The following is a 15,735-nucleotide window of genomic DNA, read 5'->3' on the forward strand; positions in this document are numbered from 1 at the left end:
CGGTTCCAAAAGACCGGATATGAGTTGGCGTAATTACGCTCGACTTGGTAACCCTGGGTTAACGCACGGTACATAAAGACATTCTCAATAGATCGCCGATTTCTGGAGTCACCATGGAAACGCGTGGAGAAAAAAAAAAAGAAAGCGCGACACTTGAGACGGAAGTGAGACGGAGTCTGAGATTTTAATGACGGCGGTTAAAAATTATAAGTCCATCAAAAAAGTAACACGGCTGAAAGGTAATTTAGTTAAATTTATTCAAACTCAATAATTGTTTATACAACTCAAATTTACGTATTTATCTAACTAAATGTCACATTACTTCATTAATCTTTTTTCCATCTTAATTACTTATATTTCTTGAACTTTCATATGTCTAAGTTTGAGCCGGCAGATATGCTCATTTTTATAACAATAAAAAGAACGGAAAAAAATGCACGGAGTGCAAAAATTCATCGCAGAATATTCCATCACTGTCATAACAGGTTTGGATGGTAGAGGTGCTATTTAAACTCATCATCCTCTACTTTACTCTCACTCATGGTGCAGAGACTTAATTATAGTAGGACAAAATAGCTCGGCAAAACACGGTGAAACACGGTAAAACAGCTATACAACTAAACACATTTTGTAAAAAACCCACACTTAAACCCAAATCCGTCCAGACAGGCAAAGGGAATGATATCCCAGAATCCCTTGCGGTGCCGATCTAACAGCAGCATCAAAGTTACACCTACTTAATTGAATTAATTTGAACGAAAGGAAAATAATTGTCTGAAATCTATGTGTTATTTTTAAGGTGACCTAACAAAAAAATGATTTATCTTAACTGAAGCAAATAATTAAGTTAGATCAAAGTAAAAAAGTTTATCTTTCCAACATCCATATGTGGTCTTATCACCCTCTCATGGTGGAAAAAGTATTATCTGAGCTTCTTCATCCACTAAATCATCTTCAAATGGACACGCCATGCTCCTTCACCTCTCTGTAAACAAACTAATCTTCAACTAAACCTGCTCCAGACCAGGTTATGTTCAGAGCATGGGTTGCCATGGTAACTTGACCTACCCTGAAACATACCTCCATTTCTGGAACCGAAAACTGAGGTTATCAACTTCCTTAGCCTCAAACTTATCGTTGGGAGCTAGCATAACCTGCTTTCTGGAATACCCCCCAGGTGTGTTGATAACATTTGAGTGTGTGCGAACAGGCCCCGCCCTTTTTGTACTACATTTGAACCGTACCGTAATGATAAACAACCAGTAAACCTGTCTGCTCTATGCTGCTTCATGGTCTTACCCCCCCCTCTCACTATCCCCCCCCCCCCTGACATCCCTCCCTCTTCTTCGCTTCTTTCCTTTTCCGTCCGGTCCAACACCAAAGATTTTCAGACATGATTGAAATTAATAAAGTTTGGCCTCAATTACAAAAGGGGTTTATTCAGACATACCTTTGGTTTGTCTGAAGATGAATAACCCCTCTTGTTAAAGTAAAATATGTCCAACACAAGAGGCCCTCAGCTCTCATCTGCCTGCCTAGCTGTTGGACAGGACAAGTTAGAAAAAAAAATAAAAAATAAAAATAAAAACCAGGACGAGTGGCTTATGAGCCGGTTCCGACTTCCTCGAGCCGTCCTTTTGGACCTCTGCGGGCTTTTGGGCCCGGCGTTACAGAGGAGCACTCGGAGGAACCACGCGTCAGCCGGTGCATCTGGCGCTCCGGTCCCCCCCCACCCCAGCCCCTCGGACCGGCCACGGTCCGAGGTTGTGAGGCTACAGCATTTACGTCGTCTGCCACTCACGTGCCTTTTTGGCATTAGTAATGCCCACACTGTGCCCTCCAAACAACACTTTTCTCCTCTTTTCCACCTCGCCAACGATAACTTCTACTTCACATTGAGTGAAGTTACGTTTTTTTTTCGTTTCCTCTCTGTGTGTGCCATGGTTTCGCAATCAATGAATATTAATTTGTGTGCGTTTCACGGACTATTTATGGTCAACTATGGGCGTGTCATGAAGCCGCAAAAGCTGCGCTGCATTTAGAATTGGTTGTGATTTATTAAGGGAAAGATGCGTAGGATGTGCGTGCGCACGGTTTTATAACTCCGAATATTTCTGTGCGTACGCACGTCCTATGTTTCATCCGTACGCCACTTCTGACGCAAATCCTACGCAAAGTTTTATAAATGAGGCCCCTGGACTTTTGCAAAGATGGATGTTGTGCGTAAAAAAGGAAGGCGTTCTGCTGATCTTCGCTCACTCCACTCCACAGGCGTTTCTTTTCGTGAGGAATAAACACAATAATACAATTAAGAGCTCAAAATATTGATTTGGCATGATGTAGGCCCTTTGAAGCATTTCACCATATTTATATAACTGTCATATATTTACATGACATTAATTCCAGATTGTTACTTTACCAGACTATCTTTGCTATCCCTCAGAAGTGGGAGGGGCATATTATGGGATACCAGGCAAGTAACCAATGAACATCCAAAAATGTTTCTGCTGCCAAACTGTAAATATTTATTATTTTTGGTTTAAAGTCTCAATTATCATTTGTGAACAGGAGCCATTGGGAGATTGCTGAAAGCTGCCTCCTACTGAGCCCGTGTCCTGACATTAAGATATAAAATACATCTTGTCCCCACAGATTATTATGTCGTTCACACGAAATATTATTCCGTTCCCAAAAGATACTATTGCGTTCCCTCGAAGTACTATTCCGTTCCCTCGAAATGATTAACTCGTGCGAACGCGATAATTAATCCGTTCGAACGCAATAATTATTCACGGCGAACGTTTCCCAGCATGCTTTGCTGCCAATCATTGGCCAATCACCGTGTCCCTGTGACCAAGGTTTAACAACAAGACCAATGATTGGCCGCTAAGCATGCTGGGAAACGTGACGTACTGCTTTTGTTGTTATGCTACGAGCTAAAGGTAAGTGCTTTAGGCGAAGCAGCCAGCTTAATATGATATTTTTCAGATTTTCATCGAGACAATAACAGATCGACCATTCTTGCTTTTATTTTTACCCCTATTGAATGCTCACAGAGACACGGAAGTAGCGGCAGGAAGCGGTTTATGCAGCAAGATGACCGGAGGGCGTACCAGATGATGTGAACGTGAATACGATGGATGCTTCTGTGCGCTTTAAAAGAAATAAATCTGTTCTCTAAACATCCTCCGTGTCTTCAATGCAATGTAATGAGACACACACAGACAGAAATGTGAAGGTGTCTGCTGTAAATCTATGACGTAAATTAATAACAGGATCAATGATCGGCTAGTCAGTTAGCATGTATCCTTATAGCTTTCGAATGTAAAGCGACTGACTGCTAAAGTTAATAAAAGACAAGTCCTGAATATTATTATTCCTATTCGACCCTAAACTACAATATAGGCTGTCTGTCAACCGACCAGCCAGTTGCCCAAATGCCGGCATACATCAAAGAGCTCTGCGGCGGAGCTAGTAGTAGCCTAGCAGGAGCTATCGTATGACAAAGCAGCCTAGTTATCATAAATCTTTTGATATTTTTCTTATATTCATTGAGACGGTAATAAAGTGATCATTTTTGTTTTTCATGTTCCTTTTTTGAACGAATATGGGTCACAGAGACACGGAAGTCACCGCTGAAAGCGGCTTTTGCTGGCGTACAGAGAGCATATCCGCGTGAATGACGTGAATAATTATTGCGTTTGAACAGATTAATTATTGCGTTCGCACGAGATAATCATTTCGAGGGAACGTAATAGTATTTCGTGCGAACGACATAATAACCTGTGGGAACAAGATATTAATCTGTGGGAACAAGATATATTTTTATATCTTAATGTCAGGACACGGGCTCCGTAGCCTCCAGTGGTGATTTAAAGAACTCAAATATTTGGCTTGTTTGTTAAATTTTGGAATGAAAGGAGAGAGTTTAAGCAAAGCATTGAAAATACCACACATACAGCTACATGCTGTTTGTTGAGTTTGTCTAACCACAGAATATTTCCTTACAGAGAAGGAGGGTCTAAGGTTGGGATGCCCAGTTTAGTTTAGTTTAGTTTATTTCAGTCATTATCTATTAAATTAACTATGATTGTTATGATTTATGTTTACTATACAATTACTGGTTTGATGCACATTAAGACGACTGTTGTAATATTGGGCTAAATAATAAAATTGAAGTAAATTTAAGCATGTGAATTTCTCCCTGTGAGAAAAAGTTCAATTCGATGAAACTCATGACACCATGACACAAAGAGGCAGTGGTTTCACAACTGAATCCTGTCTCCAGTTTCTGAACACTGCACGCACTAGGTGGACCGGACATGGACTTTTGCACGGCCGTGTAGGGCAAGTCCCATTTAGAGAGCCTCCAAAGCAAAATCCAGTGCGGTTTTAAAAGGTAGAACGGTGAAAGTTTGGGTTTGTGAGCAAACTGTGACCCTCGGCTGTGTTCTAAGTTTAATCTTTTCTCAGCAGCACAGTTCTGTGACTCATAATGCTAAACTCCAGCAGCCATGACTGAGACAGAGACACTGAGGAGCTGTTAGATGTCAGGCATGCGTCGTGCAAATGCTCCCAACATGCACGTGTGAGCACACTTACCAAGATAAACTGGAGATAAATGAAAGCTATAGTCACATACACCCGTACAGGAGGTTAACCCATACGGGTCATGCAGGTTTTTGGGACTCATAGGGAATCGTAGACGGGACCGACCGCATCTTAAGGGGAACACAGGTGTCTTACAATTTCCTTCAGGCTCGTATGATCACCTTAACGGACTTCATGAAAATAAAACGTACCATTGTTGTTCATGTTGTAAGTGTATTGTGAAGTATTTATTAGGATTATGGAAGTTGTACGCACTTATGACGTATGAGTGATACGTTCGTACGGTGTTCTTATGCCACACTAGCCGTTAGTGAGGCGCAAGCGCTGCCTCCTTACCGACCGCACGCAAATGCTTTATGCACAGGAAGTGCCCCTGAGACGCCCCTAAGAAATAATGGTCTCATTTTCTTCTTTCTAACTGCCAGGCTGTGTGCTCAGGGCTCCAGACTGCGAGCAATTGGTCGCATTTTGCGACCAAAATTTGAGAGTGTGCGACTGAATTTTACATCCAGTCGCACATGCGCGACCAGTAAATTTGCCTCCCCCACCCTTCGTATTTTTTATACATTAAACGTGGAAGGGGCACGTCAATGATCAATGAAATAATCAATGAGACGCGAGCGCACACGCACGCAGGCAGACACACACACTCGCGCACATACTCATGAAACGCGAGCACGTACACTCTCGCGTGATACCTGTCTGTGAGGCGGCCACTGCGTGTGAGAAGTATAGGGAAAGCCACTGTGAGTGGCTAAAATGCGTGTAGGGGGAGGGGCCTAGAGATAATCGAGTGCGCGTAAACATCTGTGGGAAGGAAACTGAGACAAATATCACAGCGAACTATTGATTCGTTCTTCCGACCTGCGGCTAGTGTACCAGTGCCAGAGTGTACAGCAGGGGTCTCAAACTCGCGGCCCGCAGGCTATTTGCGGCCCCCAAGATGATATTTTGAAGGTTTAATGTTTAATATGAAGGTTTAATGTTACTGCAGACCGCCAGTTTGTATGAATGACACTTTTTCATTGTTGTGCGCGGAGCTGACCAACCAATCACAGTGGGGTAAATGACTCTTGGGGGCGTGACAATGACAGGGTTTGAAAGCAGGACACCTGACAGCCCCCTCCCTCCCCGGGCCACATTAAGGAGTTCCTTACTTTCCTTTAGAACGTATCTATTCGCTCGTAATTTTCTAAATACATGCAGTCCGTGCTGAACTTTTCTCTGGGTCACACAGAACCGGTTTAGGTTTTGGTTACGGTTACGGCGGCGCATCAAAGGGTTATGCACGGCTGTTACGGCAGCTCACCGCTCCTGCGGGAGTCGGGTCAGCTGAGGAGAATAAATGTCCCACACGTACATGCGTGACAGCTAACGGATCTTGAACTTTAAACACGCTCGAGCAAAAACAACATTTGTTTTAGACTCACTGAAAATACGTGGGGAAAATGCAACGATAGACGTGTTTGAGATGAACCGGCACCTCGCCTGGATCATTGGGGACACCAGGCGGGGGGGCTGTGAGATGAAGGCGAATCTGCAGCAAGACTGAAGGAGGACAGGAAATTGGAGTTGTCCTTAACATTCAATTTAGTTTCAATATTCTTCTCCCCCTTAGTATGATCTGTGTTATTATATATTGTATGATTATTTTAATGTTTTGTGATGTATGTAGCCTTTTTTTAATGAATTGGTATTTTAAATTATTTTAATTAATCACTCCACTACAAAAACCATCAGGACACATGTCCCATAATGCATTGTTTTGTAGTCTGTAGGGCAGCTTTCAGTCAGTTCAGTTTCCAGCTGTGTCCGGGTAGGTTTGCCCCTTGCTCCCACCCCTTTCTCGCGATATTTTTGTGATGATTGACAGTTGATGTTGGAGCAAAAACAAAAATATATGTCACACACCAGGTGATCTGCGCAGCGTTGAGTTCACCTGGGTGATCTCAAACACGCTTATTGTGCATCTTGGCTGCACCTATTTGGTGTCACAAAGATAAATTTCCATCCGTTTTCTTTACTTATTTGTACTGTCATGACAGCGATGGTGATGTCAGTTTACCTTGTTGTTGCATCTTCAAAAGTGCAGAATAAAATGTGACACTGAATTAGAAACAGCACATTGTAATTTCTGCATCTATTATTAAAGTATTTATTAGTAATACAGTGGAAATTAGTAGATTTGATTAGAATGTTGATTTACGGTATGCGCCCCTAAATTTTCTGGTTGCGCCCCTAAAATTTTCAGTTAGGGGCCACTGTGCTCCTAGTGAAAAAAGTTAGTCTGGAGCCCTGGTGCTATGCATGGAAAAAGAGCCCAGCATTCCCTTAAACAGCACTAACAGGATCCCAGCACAGTGTGCAGGATCTGTAAGACAAGCCTGTCCTACTTCAACCCGTGTTGCTCACATTTTCACTACAACCTGTCACCCATGAATACCCATTGAAAGAAACATTGCATTAAAGGGCCGATATCATGCTTTTCTTAAGCTTTAGCCTTTTAGACTAATCAATATCCATACATATGATCATATATTACCTATGGCACACTAAAGAACAATTTTCAAAGAAATATTAGTTATTTTCAAAGTTGGTTTGGCTACCCAGAAGTAAGACGACTCGATCTCTGAAACCCCGCCTTTCTCTCCTTGTGGGTGTCGCCCATTTCATGACGTCATCTTAGAGTCGGCATCAGCAGTGTCTGCGTTTCGTCCACAAAAACAAACATCGGAACTTTTACAAAGATGGATTTGCATGTTGTGCATTTAAAAGGAAAGCGTTTAGCCGATCACCGCTAGCACCACAGAGAAAGTTGGCGTGTCTGTCAGCCTGGGGGCGGAGCTGGCAGACTCTTCCTGGAAGGGGCGGTTCTCACTGGTCTACGTCACAATCAGAGGACCCGCTTGTTTCGTGGGTTGGGAGGGGCTGGTGCTCAGAGAGCAGGTTTTTAAGAGGAATACTCAGAATTGTGTAAAATACCACTTCAGGGTTGTTTATAGTGAGGACTGAACATTATAACACACTTAAAAGCTCAAAAAAAATCGATTTTGAATGCTAAAGTCCCTTTAACATTTTCACCTTAAGGATGTCTACAATCTGTTCCTGTGGACCACACGTGTGCCTCGTACAGATTTGCCCATTTTTCACCCGTAAAGGCAGCTGTGACTAAGGCTTTAAATTAAACCCAAAACCACAGCAAGCATTCATACTGAAAACCAAGCACTCAAACGTGATCCTCAACCATTCTGTTTTTTTGAAGGTTCGAATCACGTTTAAGTTTTCTCTCTGACTTGAAGGACATTGTGTTGAGCCTGCAGGCTCAACATTATCACACTATCACCATCACATTTTAAGTTTCTAATGTTTTCAACTATCAATCTTGTCAAGAAACTTGCTTGCAAGGATCGCCAGCAAGACAAGTCTGTGACGTACCAAGGAATCGGAAGGTCCTGCGCACCAGAGGGTTGAGGTAGCAGCAGTCCCCCGTGGCAACCGTCTTCTCTGTTCGGTCAAACTCTTTGGACGTGTACTGGACCAGGAACAGCACAGTCTCGGTTACTGTGATCTGATAGAAGAGCAGAAACAAAAGAAAATGTAAAAAAAAGATCAGTAGCAATTCAATAGCATTCAAAATAACTGTCAGGATAATTTTCTCACACTATTTCACACCCAGTGCTGTTCATGTGACTCAGAAGCTCCGTCTGGAGGGACACAGCTGTGAAATCATGAAGCATATGGAGGAGAGGAAGTCTGCAAATACTGCAGAAACAGGAGGAGAGCCTGGGTATACATATGCTGGGATGCACTTTTTAAGGAAATATAGGGGTGAATAAATATATTTAAATGTTGGCAACCAACAGTGCACATCTGTGTGCAGGTGAAAATGAAATAATCATCAACACTGAGTGTGGCTTGCACACAGGAGGTTTGAAAAGGGAGTAATACTCATGCATGCCTGCAAAAGCATACGATGATACAGTTTGACAAAAGCGTCACTCCAGGCTATAATGGTCCGAGTGAATACTTGATTCTGATTGGCAGCTGGGTGTACATTAAAAAGTGATATACCACATGATAACTGCACGGTGAAAAAAGAAGTTCTGGTCACCTAGCTTAAATGTTTTGTATCACTGCGTCGGCTTCTTTAAAACAACCTTTTGCTTCATCCTTTGAGCAAAAACAAGCGGTAAGAGGTGAACTTTCTCTCTGAACTTATGCTAAATTTAAACCATCGTGACGACCAGCTTATATCGCTTTCCTTTGCCGCTGGAGTCGAGGTTCGGCACCAGGTTGTGACAGCACAACACCACCTAACAAATAGTCTGCTTTTTGGGAAAAAAAGTGATCCAAACTAGGGCTGCACGATATGAGGAAAACTTGCGATATGCGATATTAGAGATTAATATTGCGATAACGATATAATTTGCGGTATATAAAAAAATAGAAAAATGCCAAAAAAATCATTCCCATTTCATTAGAAACAGTTTAAAATTACACTCCAAGTGACCCTCATTGACATAGGTGACAAACATCTAACATAACAGGCCTCCATCTGATTGGTAAACAATGGGAAGGCGTCCATCTGATTGGTCAAAGCATAAAGGCATTTCTTTGATACGTTAAAAGCGTCAAGCTGCCATAAGATTGTTTTAACACATTTTGGGTTTACGATTTATTGCGATATTCACAGTCTTTTGCGATATGCCTATTGCAGAGCTGGATATTGCGATAACGATAAATTTGCGGTATATTGTGCAGGCCTAATCCAAATAAAAAAAATGACTACTGGTAGTGAGCGTGGAAGCCATTATCCAGGATGAAACATCCAAGATGTATGAGTACATCATGCTCAAGGCCCCAACTGACAGTGTGCTCAGTGAATGTCTCAGGCAATGGAGAACAGAGGATACAGTGCTGGAGGACAGATCCTCATGGGAGGACAAACCCCTGAAGTGGCGGATATCAAGAAGTCCTACCAATGGCTAGAGAGGGCTGGCCTACAGGACAGCACTGAAGCGCTCATCCTGGCAGCTCAGGAACAAGCCCTGAGCACCAGAGCCATAGAGGCTCAGATCTACCACACCAGACAAGACCCAAGGTGTAGATCTACCACACCAGACAAGACCCAAGGTGTAGATCTACCACACCAGACAAGACCCAAGGTGTAGATCTACCACACCACACAAGACCCAAGGTGTAGGCTGTGCAAAGAGGCGCCTGAAACAATCCAGCACATAACTGCAGGATTTAAGATGCTGGCAGGTAAAGCCTACATGGAGCGCCACAATCAAGTGGCTGGAATAATATACAGGAACATGTGTGCAGAATATGAACTGGAAACCCCAAGGTCAAAATGGGAAACACCTCCGAAGGTGGTAGAGAATGAGAGGGCAAAGATCCTGTGGGACTTCCAGATCCAGACTGATAGGATGGTGATGGAGAACCAACCAGACATTGTAGTGGTGGATAAAGAACAGAGGAAAGCTGTTGTGGTGGATGTGGCAGTGCCAAGCGATGGGAACATCAGGAAGAAGGAACATTAGAAACTGGAGAAATACCCGGGACTCAGAGAAGAACTGGAGAAAGCCTGGAAAGTGAATGTGACAGTGGTGCCTGTGGTAATTGGAGCACTCGGGGCAGTAACCCCCAAGCTGGAGGAGTGGCTACAACAGATACCTGGAAAGACCTCAGACCTCTCAGTCCAGAAAAGTGCAGTGCTAGGAACAGCTAAGATACTGCAGGACCCTCTAGCTCCCAGGCCTCTGGTAGAGGAGCTTGGGTGATAAACCACCCACGGAAGGGTGAGAGGGGCGTTAGTTATCATTATTATTTTTTTCATTTATCCCCACTGGCACCTTCACATTCCAAGCTTTCTCCAGTTCTTCCTGATGTTGCCATCATTTGGTTTGGCTACATCCACCACAACAGCTTTGCTCTGTTCTTTATTCCTTATCTATTGCTTGCCATCACCATCCCATCCATTTGTATCTGGAAGCCCCACAAGACCTTTGCTCTCTTATTCTCTACCAATAATAAATGTCAAACTAAAGAAGATAATGTTCATTAATTTTCACTAATATCAAAGGGAACTTTCACGGTTTTTTTTTAAATTCAGACCAAAAAGGCAAAAGCACTCATGTACATAACAATAACCCTAACTTACATTTAATCACACTGTCACACACCTAGGTGTGTGAAATATGTTCTCCACATTTGACCCATCCCCTGGGGGAGCGGGGAGCTGCAGACACAGCCGCGCTCGGGAACCATTTGGTGGATTAATCCTCCCAATCCAACCCCTTAATGCTGAGTTTCAAGCAGGGACGCATTGGGTCCCATTTTTTAAGTCTTTGGTATGACTTGACCTGGGTTTGACCTTCCAGTTTCAGGGCGGACACTCTATCCAAAAGGAACAGACATGTGCATCCTTACACATCCTGTGTAGAAGCCTACATTTGTGTGATTGTTACAGATAGTTTTATCTATATGGGGAAGTTTCACTTATTCCTTTTTTTAACATGAAAACTCTGCTTACATTAACTTTGCTCTACATGCATGCATCTATGCAACCTCAGGCCTATTGGGGAAAACCCCCACCCCCACTGCACCCCTAGGATGACATCAGCAGCTGAAGCAGAGACCACGCAACCAGCAACTTCTCCTCATTGCCCCTTAAAAAGTGAAACCACAATAAGCTCACAAATCTTCAACTTAACTTAAAATACATATTTACATTTTGGACATCAGTGCTGAGAAACGATCATAGCATTTTAAAACAGATAATAGAACATGAGGGGAGCAATCATTACTTGATTTGAATTCATCTACCGAAGGGATGCTGGAGCCTATTCGAGCCACTGATGGGTGAGAAAAGGGTGCACACAGGGTAACGCACAGACAAACAACCACACACTCACATTAATACACAACTTGTCCCAAGTTACAATCATCAATTAAGCTATGATGAATATTTTTGGACAGTGCACATGTGTGGAATAAACCCATGGATGCACAAGAAGATGCAAACACCACACAGAAAGGACCTAGCTGGGATTTGAACCAGGGCAAGAGGTGAGTGTGAAAACCTCTACACCCCTACGCCACTGTGCAGCCTCGGTTTAAGTAAAAAATAATCCAAAAATTCCAGTCTGGTAGTGATCACAGGGATATGCTTGGTCTAACAAACTTTTACATGCTTCTGATAAAGAAAATTAGTCAGCAGCACAACATATATTTTTGATTCTTATGCAGATGATACTGAGCTCTAATTATTAAAGCAACATGTCAAAAAGACTTTTATAACTTCTGGTGTTTTTCTCCAAAGATCTACAAAGCTTGTTTTGTTTTCAGGGTTTAAAGCTGCGTTCTCACAGAACGCGATTCTTGCAGCGGTTTCAATGTTAGGTCAATGGTACAGACACAATCTGAGGTCCTGTGGCGTGATTTCAGCTACGGGCACGGCGCAAAGGTCTGGTAACACTGCGATATGAGCGGTGTGTGTGTGGAAAACAAAGGTTTCACAAATCGCCAGGAAAAGTGCTGTAAACGCCACTTTTAATGCATGTTTTAAAAGTAGCACATCATTCACGTCTTGTCCTATGACGGGTGTAAAAAGCGCCGTTGTGTGTTTACATTTGTTGAATGTTGGTCATAGTGTTGTTGTTGAGAACATGCATCACAACCCCTACACAAAGTGAAATCACACTATTAGCAGTGTAACATTACATTTAAACATTGGATTTAGATTGAAATCTTTGTTTGCACGTATTGTAGAGATGAAAATATTACCAACAATTTCAAGTAGGAGCTGAGGTCCGAAGCCAATTTGGAAAAAAGCCTGTGCAGAGCCGTGATGGCCACAGGCCATTTGTCCCACTTTCTCATCAGCTCTAACTCGAGCCGACACAGCCACAGCTACACTGTGCTGCTGGTTTGGTCCTTTAACTACCTCTGTACCTTCCTCTGTCGCTTCGCTCTCATCTTCCTCACAGGAAAGTCGTTCCCTCCTGGCGAAGTCAGGGTGACCTGGCTGCTTATTTGCTGAACTGCAGTTCTGGTCAGGCTAAACCTGTTGGCTACTCTGACTTCATAGGTTCTCCTATTTTTTTAGACACGGTATATGAACAAAACACAACCGTGTGTGATAGCAGAAGAACCTAAGAAATCAGTTAAAAATACAGACACTATAAACGTTATGGAACTAATACGAGAATGTTTGCTACTCTCATTGTCCTTGTGCTTCAATCCCTTAAACTCCTAATTCCCGTTATGCTGGTCTACAGACGAAAGCGCACAAGTAAAGCTAAATGCAGCTATATGTGAGAGAAGCTCTCTTTTTTGTTCATCCAGTCTTTGCAAAATGATTTTAAACATCCTCAACATACTAATATTCACGTATTTACTTAGTTTGTTTTTCTTTTATTGACAGTGTTTAATCCTGTCTTTTTTCATTGACATAACCTCCTTGATTTTGGCTGATTCTTCTAGAAGCTTTCTCCACTCAAGGAGAAGTCATTCCTCTCAACTGTCACCTCAGGCTTGCTCAGTGCAAAGCACTGCTCAGAAAATGTTGGTTGCCTTTTCTCTCCCTGTGATTCAGACTTGGACAGCACAGCCACAAGGCAGGCAGTCTATCTATCACAGTGACCATCATCATCAACAACATCATCATCATCAGTTATAGTGATGCAAAGGATTTGTTGTGCTTTAAAATGACCCTTAACAATCAGTTTTAAAGGCAGTAATAAGGATGGAGACAAAAGGTAGCTAAATGAAACTGATGCCACTCCTAAAACTCAACTCTCATCTTTTATTCCATTACAATCAAGTGCCACCTCATGTGGACGCGCTCATTGCAGTACAATCCAACAACATCCAAACCTCCTGTCCAGAAACTGTGTCCTCACACACCCTTTACGCCTCAACAGTATACACACTGACACGCACACACATGCTCACAAACACACAAGCATTTCACAAGTAAGGAGGGACCTCTGATCATCGGCCCCCTACCCCATCCCTGGTGGGGGGAACCAGGCCTTCGGCCACGGGGCCGTGTCCCTTGGTGCTAGCTTCTCGAGATGGACGGCCCTCTCTCCAAGCAGGGAGAGGGACCCCTGAGTTCTCTGGTAAGATTATGAATCAGGGATCACAACACATCTGAGACTGGGGGTGTCCGTGTCCTTGCCCTCGAGCACTGGCCCCCTCCTGGATTCCAACTGTGGGTGAGCCTGGTCGTGCAATGTTTACTACAGTCTTCAGTGACCCCCATCTCTCTTGGGCGTCCTCTTAATTGATTGGAGATGGGCGGGCCCTGCCTTACTCTCTCCCCGACCTCCCGCGGGGTAAGTGGGTGGTTGCCTGGAGTGTCTCCTTTGAGGGGCCCTGGCTCGTGCCTGGGGTTGAGGAGGGGGGATGCCCGGAACTCCTGAGTGGTGGTGGGTTTCTCGTCTGGGTCCTGTGGCATAGCGGAGGGCTATCCTCCTTGCTACGCTGGGGCCTGTGCCTACCTGCTCTTTGGCGTTGGGGGCCCCTGGGGCGGTCCTGCTAGCCCTGGTCTGGGTGTCTGGCTACACTGCCCGGTAGGCAGATTCCCTCTATCTGCTTCTCGGTGCTGGTTTCGGGGGCCCTGTCTACCACTTTAGCGGGGGTCTTGGTGTGGGGACGGCCGCTCACTCTCCCTTTTTTTAAATTCCATCATCCACCCGAGCAGAACATAAAGACCCGCCTAAGCACAGGTGTAGCTCACCTTTGCACAATAGGCGTGTGTGACAGAATGAGATGCTTTACTAAGCCTACACAATAAATCGCAAATTTATTGTTATCGCAATATCAAGATGTGCAATACGCATATCGCAAAAGACGGCAAAAATTGCAATAAATGGATACCCTAAATATACTAAAACAATCTTATGGCAGCTTGAAGTGTTGAACGAATCAAATGAATCCCTTTGTGCATTTGACCCATTGGATGGGGCCCTCTATGTTAGATGCTGGCCTCCTAGGTAGACCAGGGTTGACTCTTGTTTAAATTACACTGTTGCAGTGAAATGGAAATGATGTTTTTGGTTGTTTTGCCATTTGTTCATTTATCGCAAGTTATATCGTCATCTCAATATTGATTACTAATATCGCACATCGCGGGTTTTCCTCGTATCGTGCAGCCTTACGCTTTACATGTTTTGGTTTGTGACCATGTGTGTGTGTGAACTGTTGTTGTGTTCAGTCCATGTTGACATGATTGTATGTGAAGATTTTTGGAGCCAACGGTTATGTTTGTAACATTTGAGTATGTGTGGAAGGCCCCGCCCCTTTTGACACATTTACACCTGACAGTAATGATGATTATCCTCCAGCATCTTGTTGCAATCATCCTCCAGATCTCCTTAACTCCCCCTTTCTTCTGTGCCCTCACCCCCTGTCTCCCCCCATCCCTCCCTTCTTTCCTCTCCTTCCGTTCCATTCGGTCCAACAAAAACAAGGAGACAAATATAATCTATAAAAATAAAGTTTAGCCTAAATTACAAAAGGGGTTTATACAAATATACACCTCGTGTGTCAGGAGATCCACAACCCCCTTTGTAACAGTAAAATCTGTCCAACACCAGAGGCCTTCAGCTCCTGTCTGTTCAGCTGTTGGACAGGACAAGTGGGGAAAAAAAGACCATATATTTTACATATGTCCTTCATGATTAGAAAAATGCTATAAGAATATGTTTAAAAAAACACCAAAAGCAGGATTTTCTTTAGAGTGGGTCTTTGTTGGGAACCACAGATGAATAGGTACTTAAAGCAAATCCACAGTCACAGTGGAAATGCCTTACATTTGAGTGCAGCCAGATTCTGTTGCGCTGAGTTAGCGCTTGTGAAAATGTACATTAGACCATGGTTACAAAACAAGAAAGGGCTTGTGCTACGACCATCTTCCTCTTCACTAGCTGAGTCTTAGAGCATTTAGGCAATTAGACCATGCATGTTCCTTTAATCAGATGGTGGATCCACCCGCTCCAATTACAAGCAGCTAGTAAAGTAAGAATAGTGGGAGTAGGAGAACAATCATGTTCTGACACACTGCAGTCCACATTTCCTGATGGCAGGCACTACTAAAACCCATTCCTGCAA

General features: G+C 43.4%; 1 protein-coding gene across 6 annotated transcripts in view; it reads right to left on the minus strand.

Moving 5' to 3' along the window:
- Positions 1 to 15,735, minus strand: part of plppr5 (phospholipid phosphatase related 5) — a 45,878-nt gene that overhangs the window by 23,274 nt on the left and 6,869 nt on the right. For all 6 annotated transcript variants that reach the window (XR_002872350.1, XR_002872351.1, XM_023950172.1 and 3 more), the window contains exon 2: positions 8,047 to 8,179. Coding sequence is in view for 4 of the 6 variants with exons in the window: in XM_023950172.1 (XP_023805940.1) it covers positions 8,047 to 8,179 (133 nt within the window). In the remaining 2 variants the exon portion in view is untranslated. The remainder of the gene's footprint in view (positions 1 to 8,046; positions 8,180 to 15,735) is intronic.

This window comes from Oryzias latipes, chromosome 20 (assembly GCF_002234675.1).
Source record: "Oryzias latipes chromosome 20, ASM223467v1".
In the NCBI taxonomy this organism is placed as follows: domain Eukaryota; kingdom Metazoa; phylum Chordata; class Actinopteri; order Beloniformes; family Adrianichthyidae; genus Oryzias; species Oryzias latipes.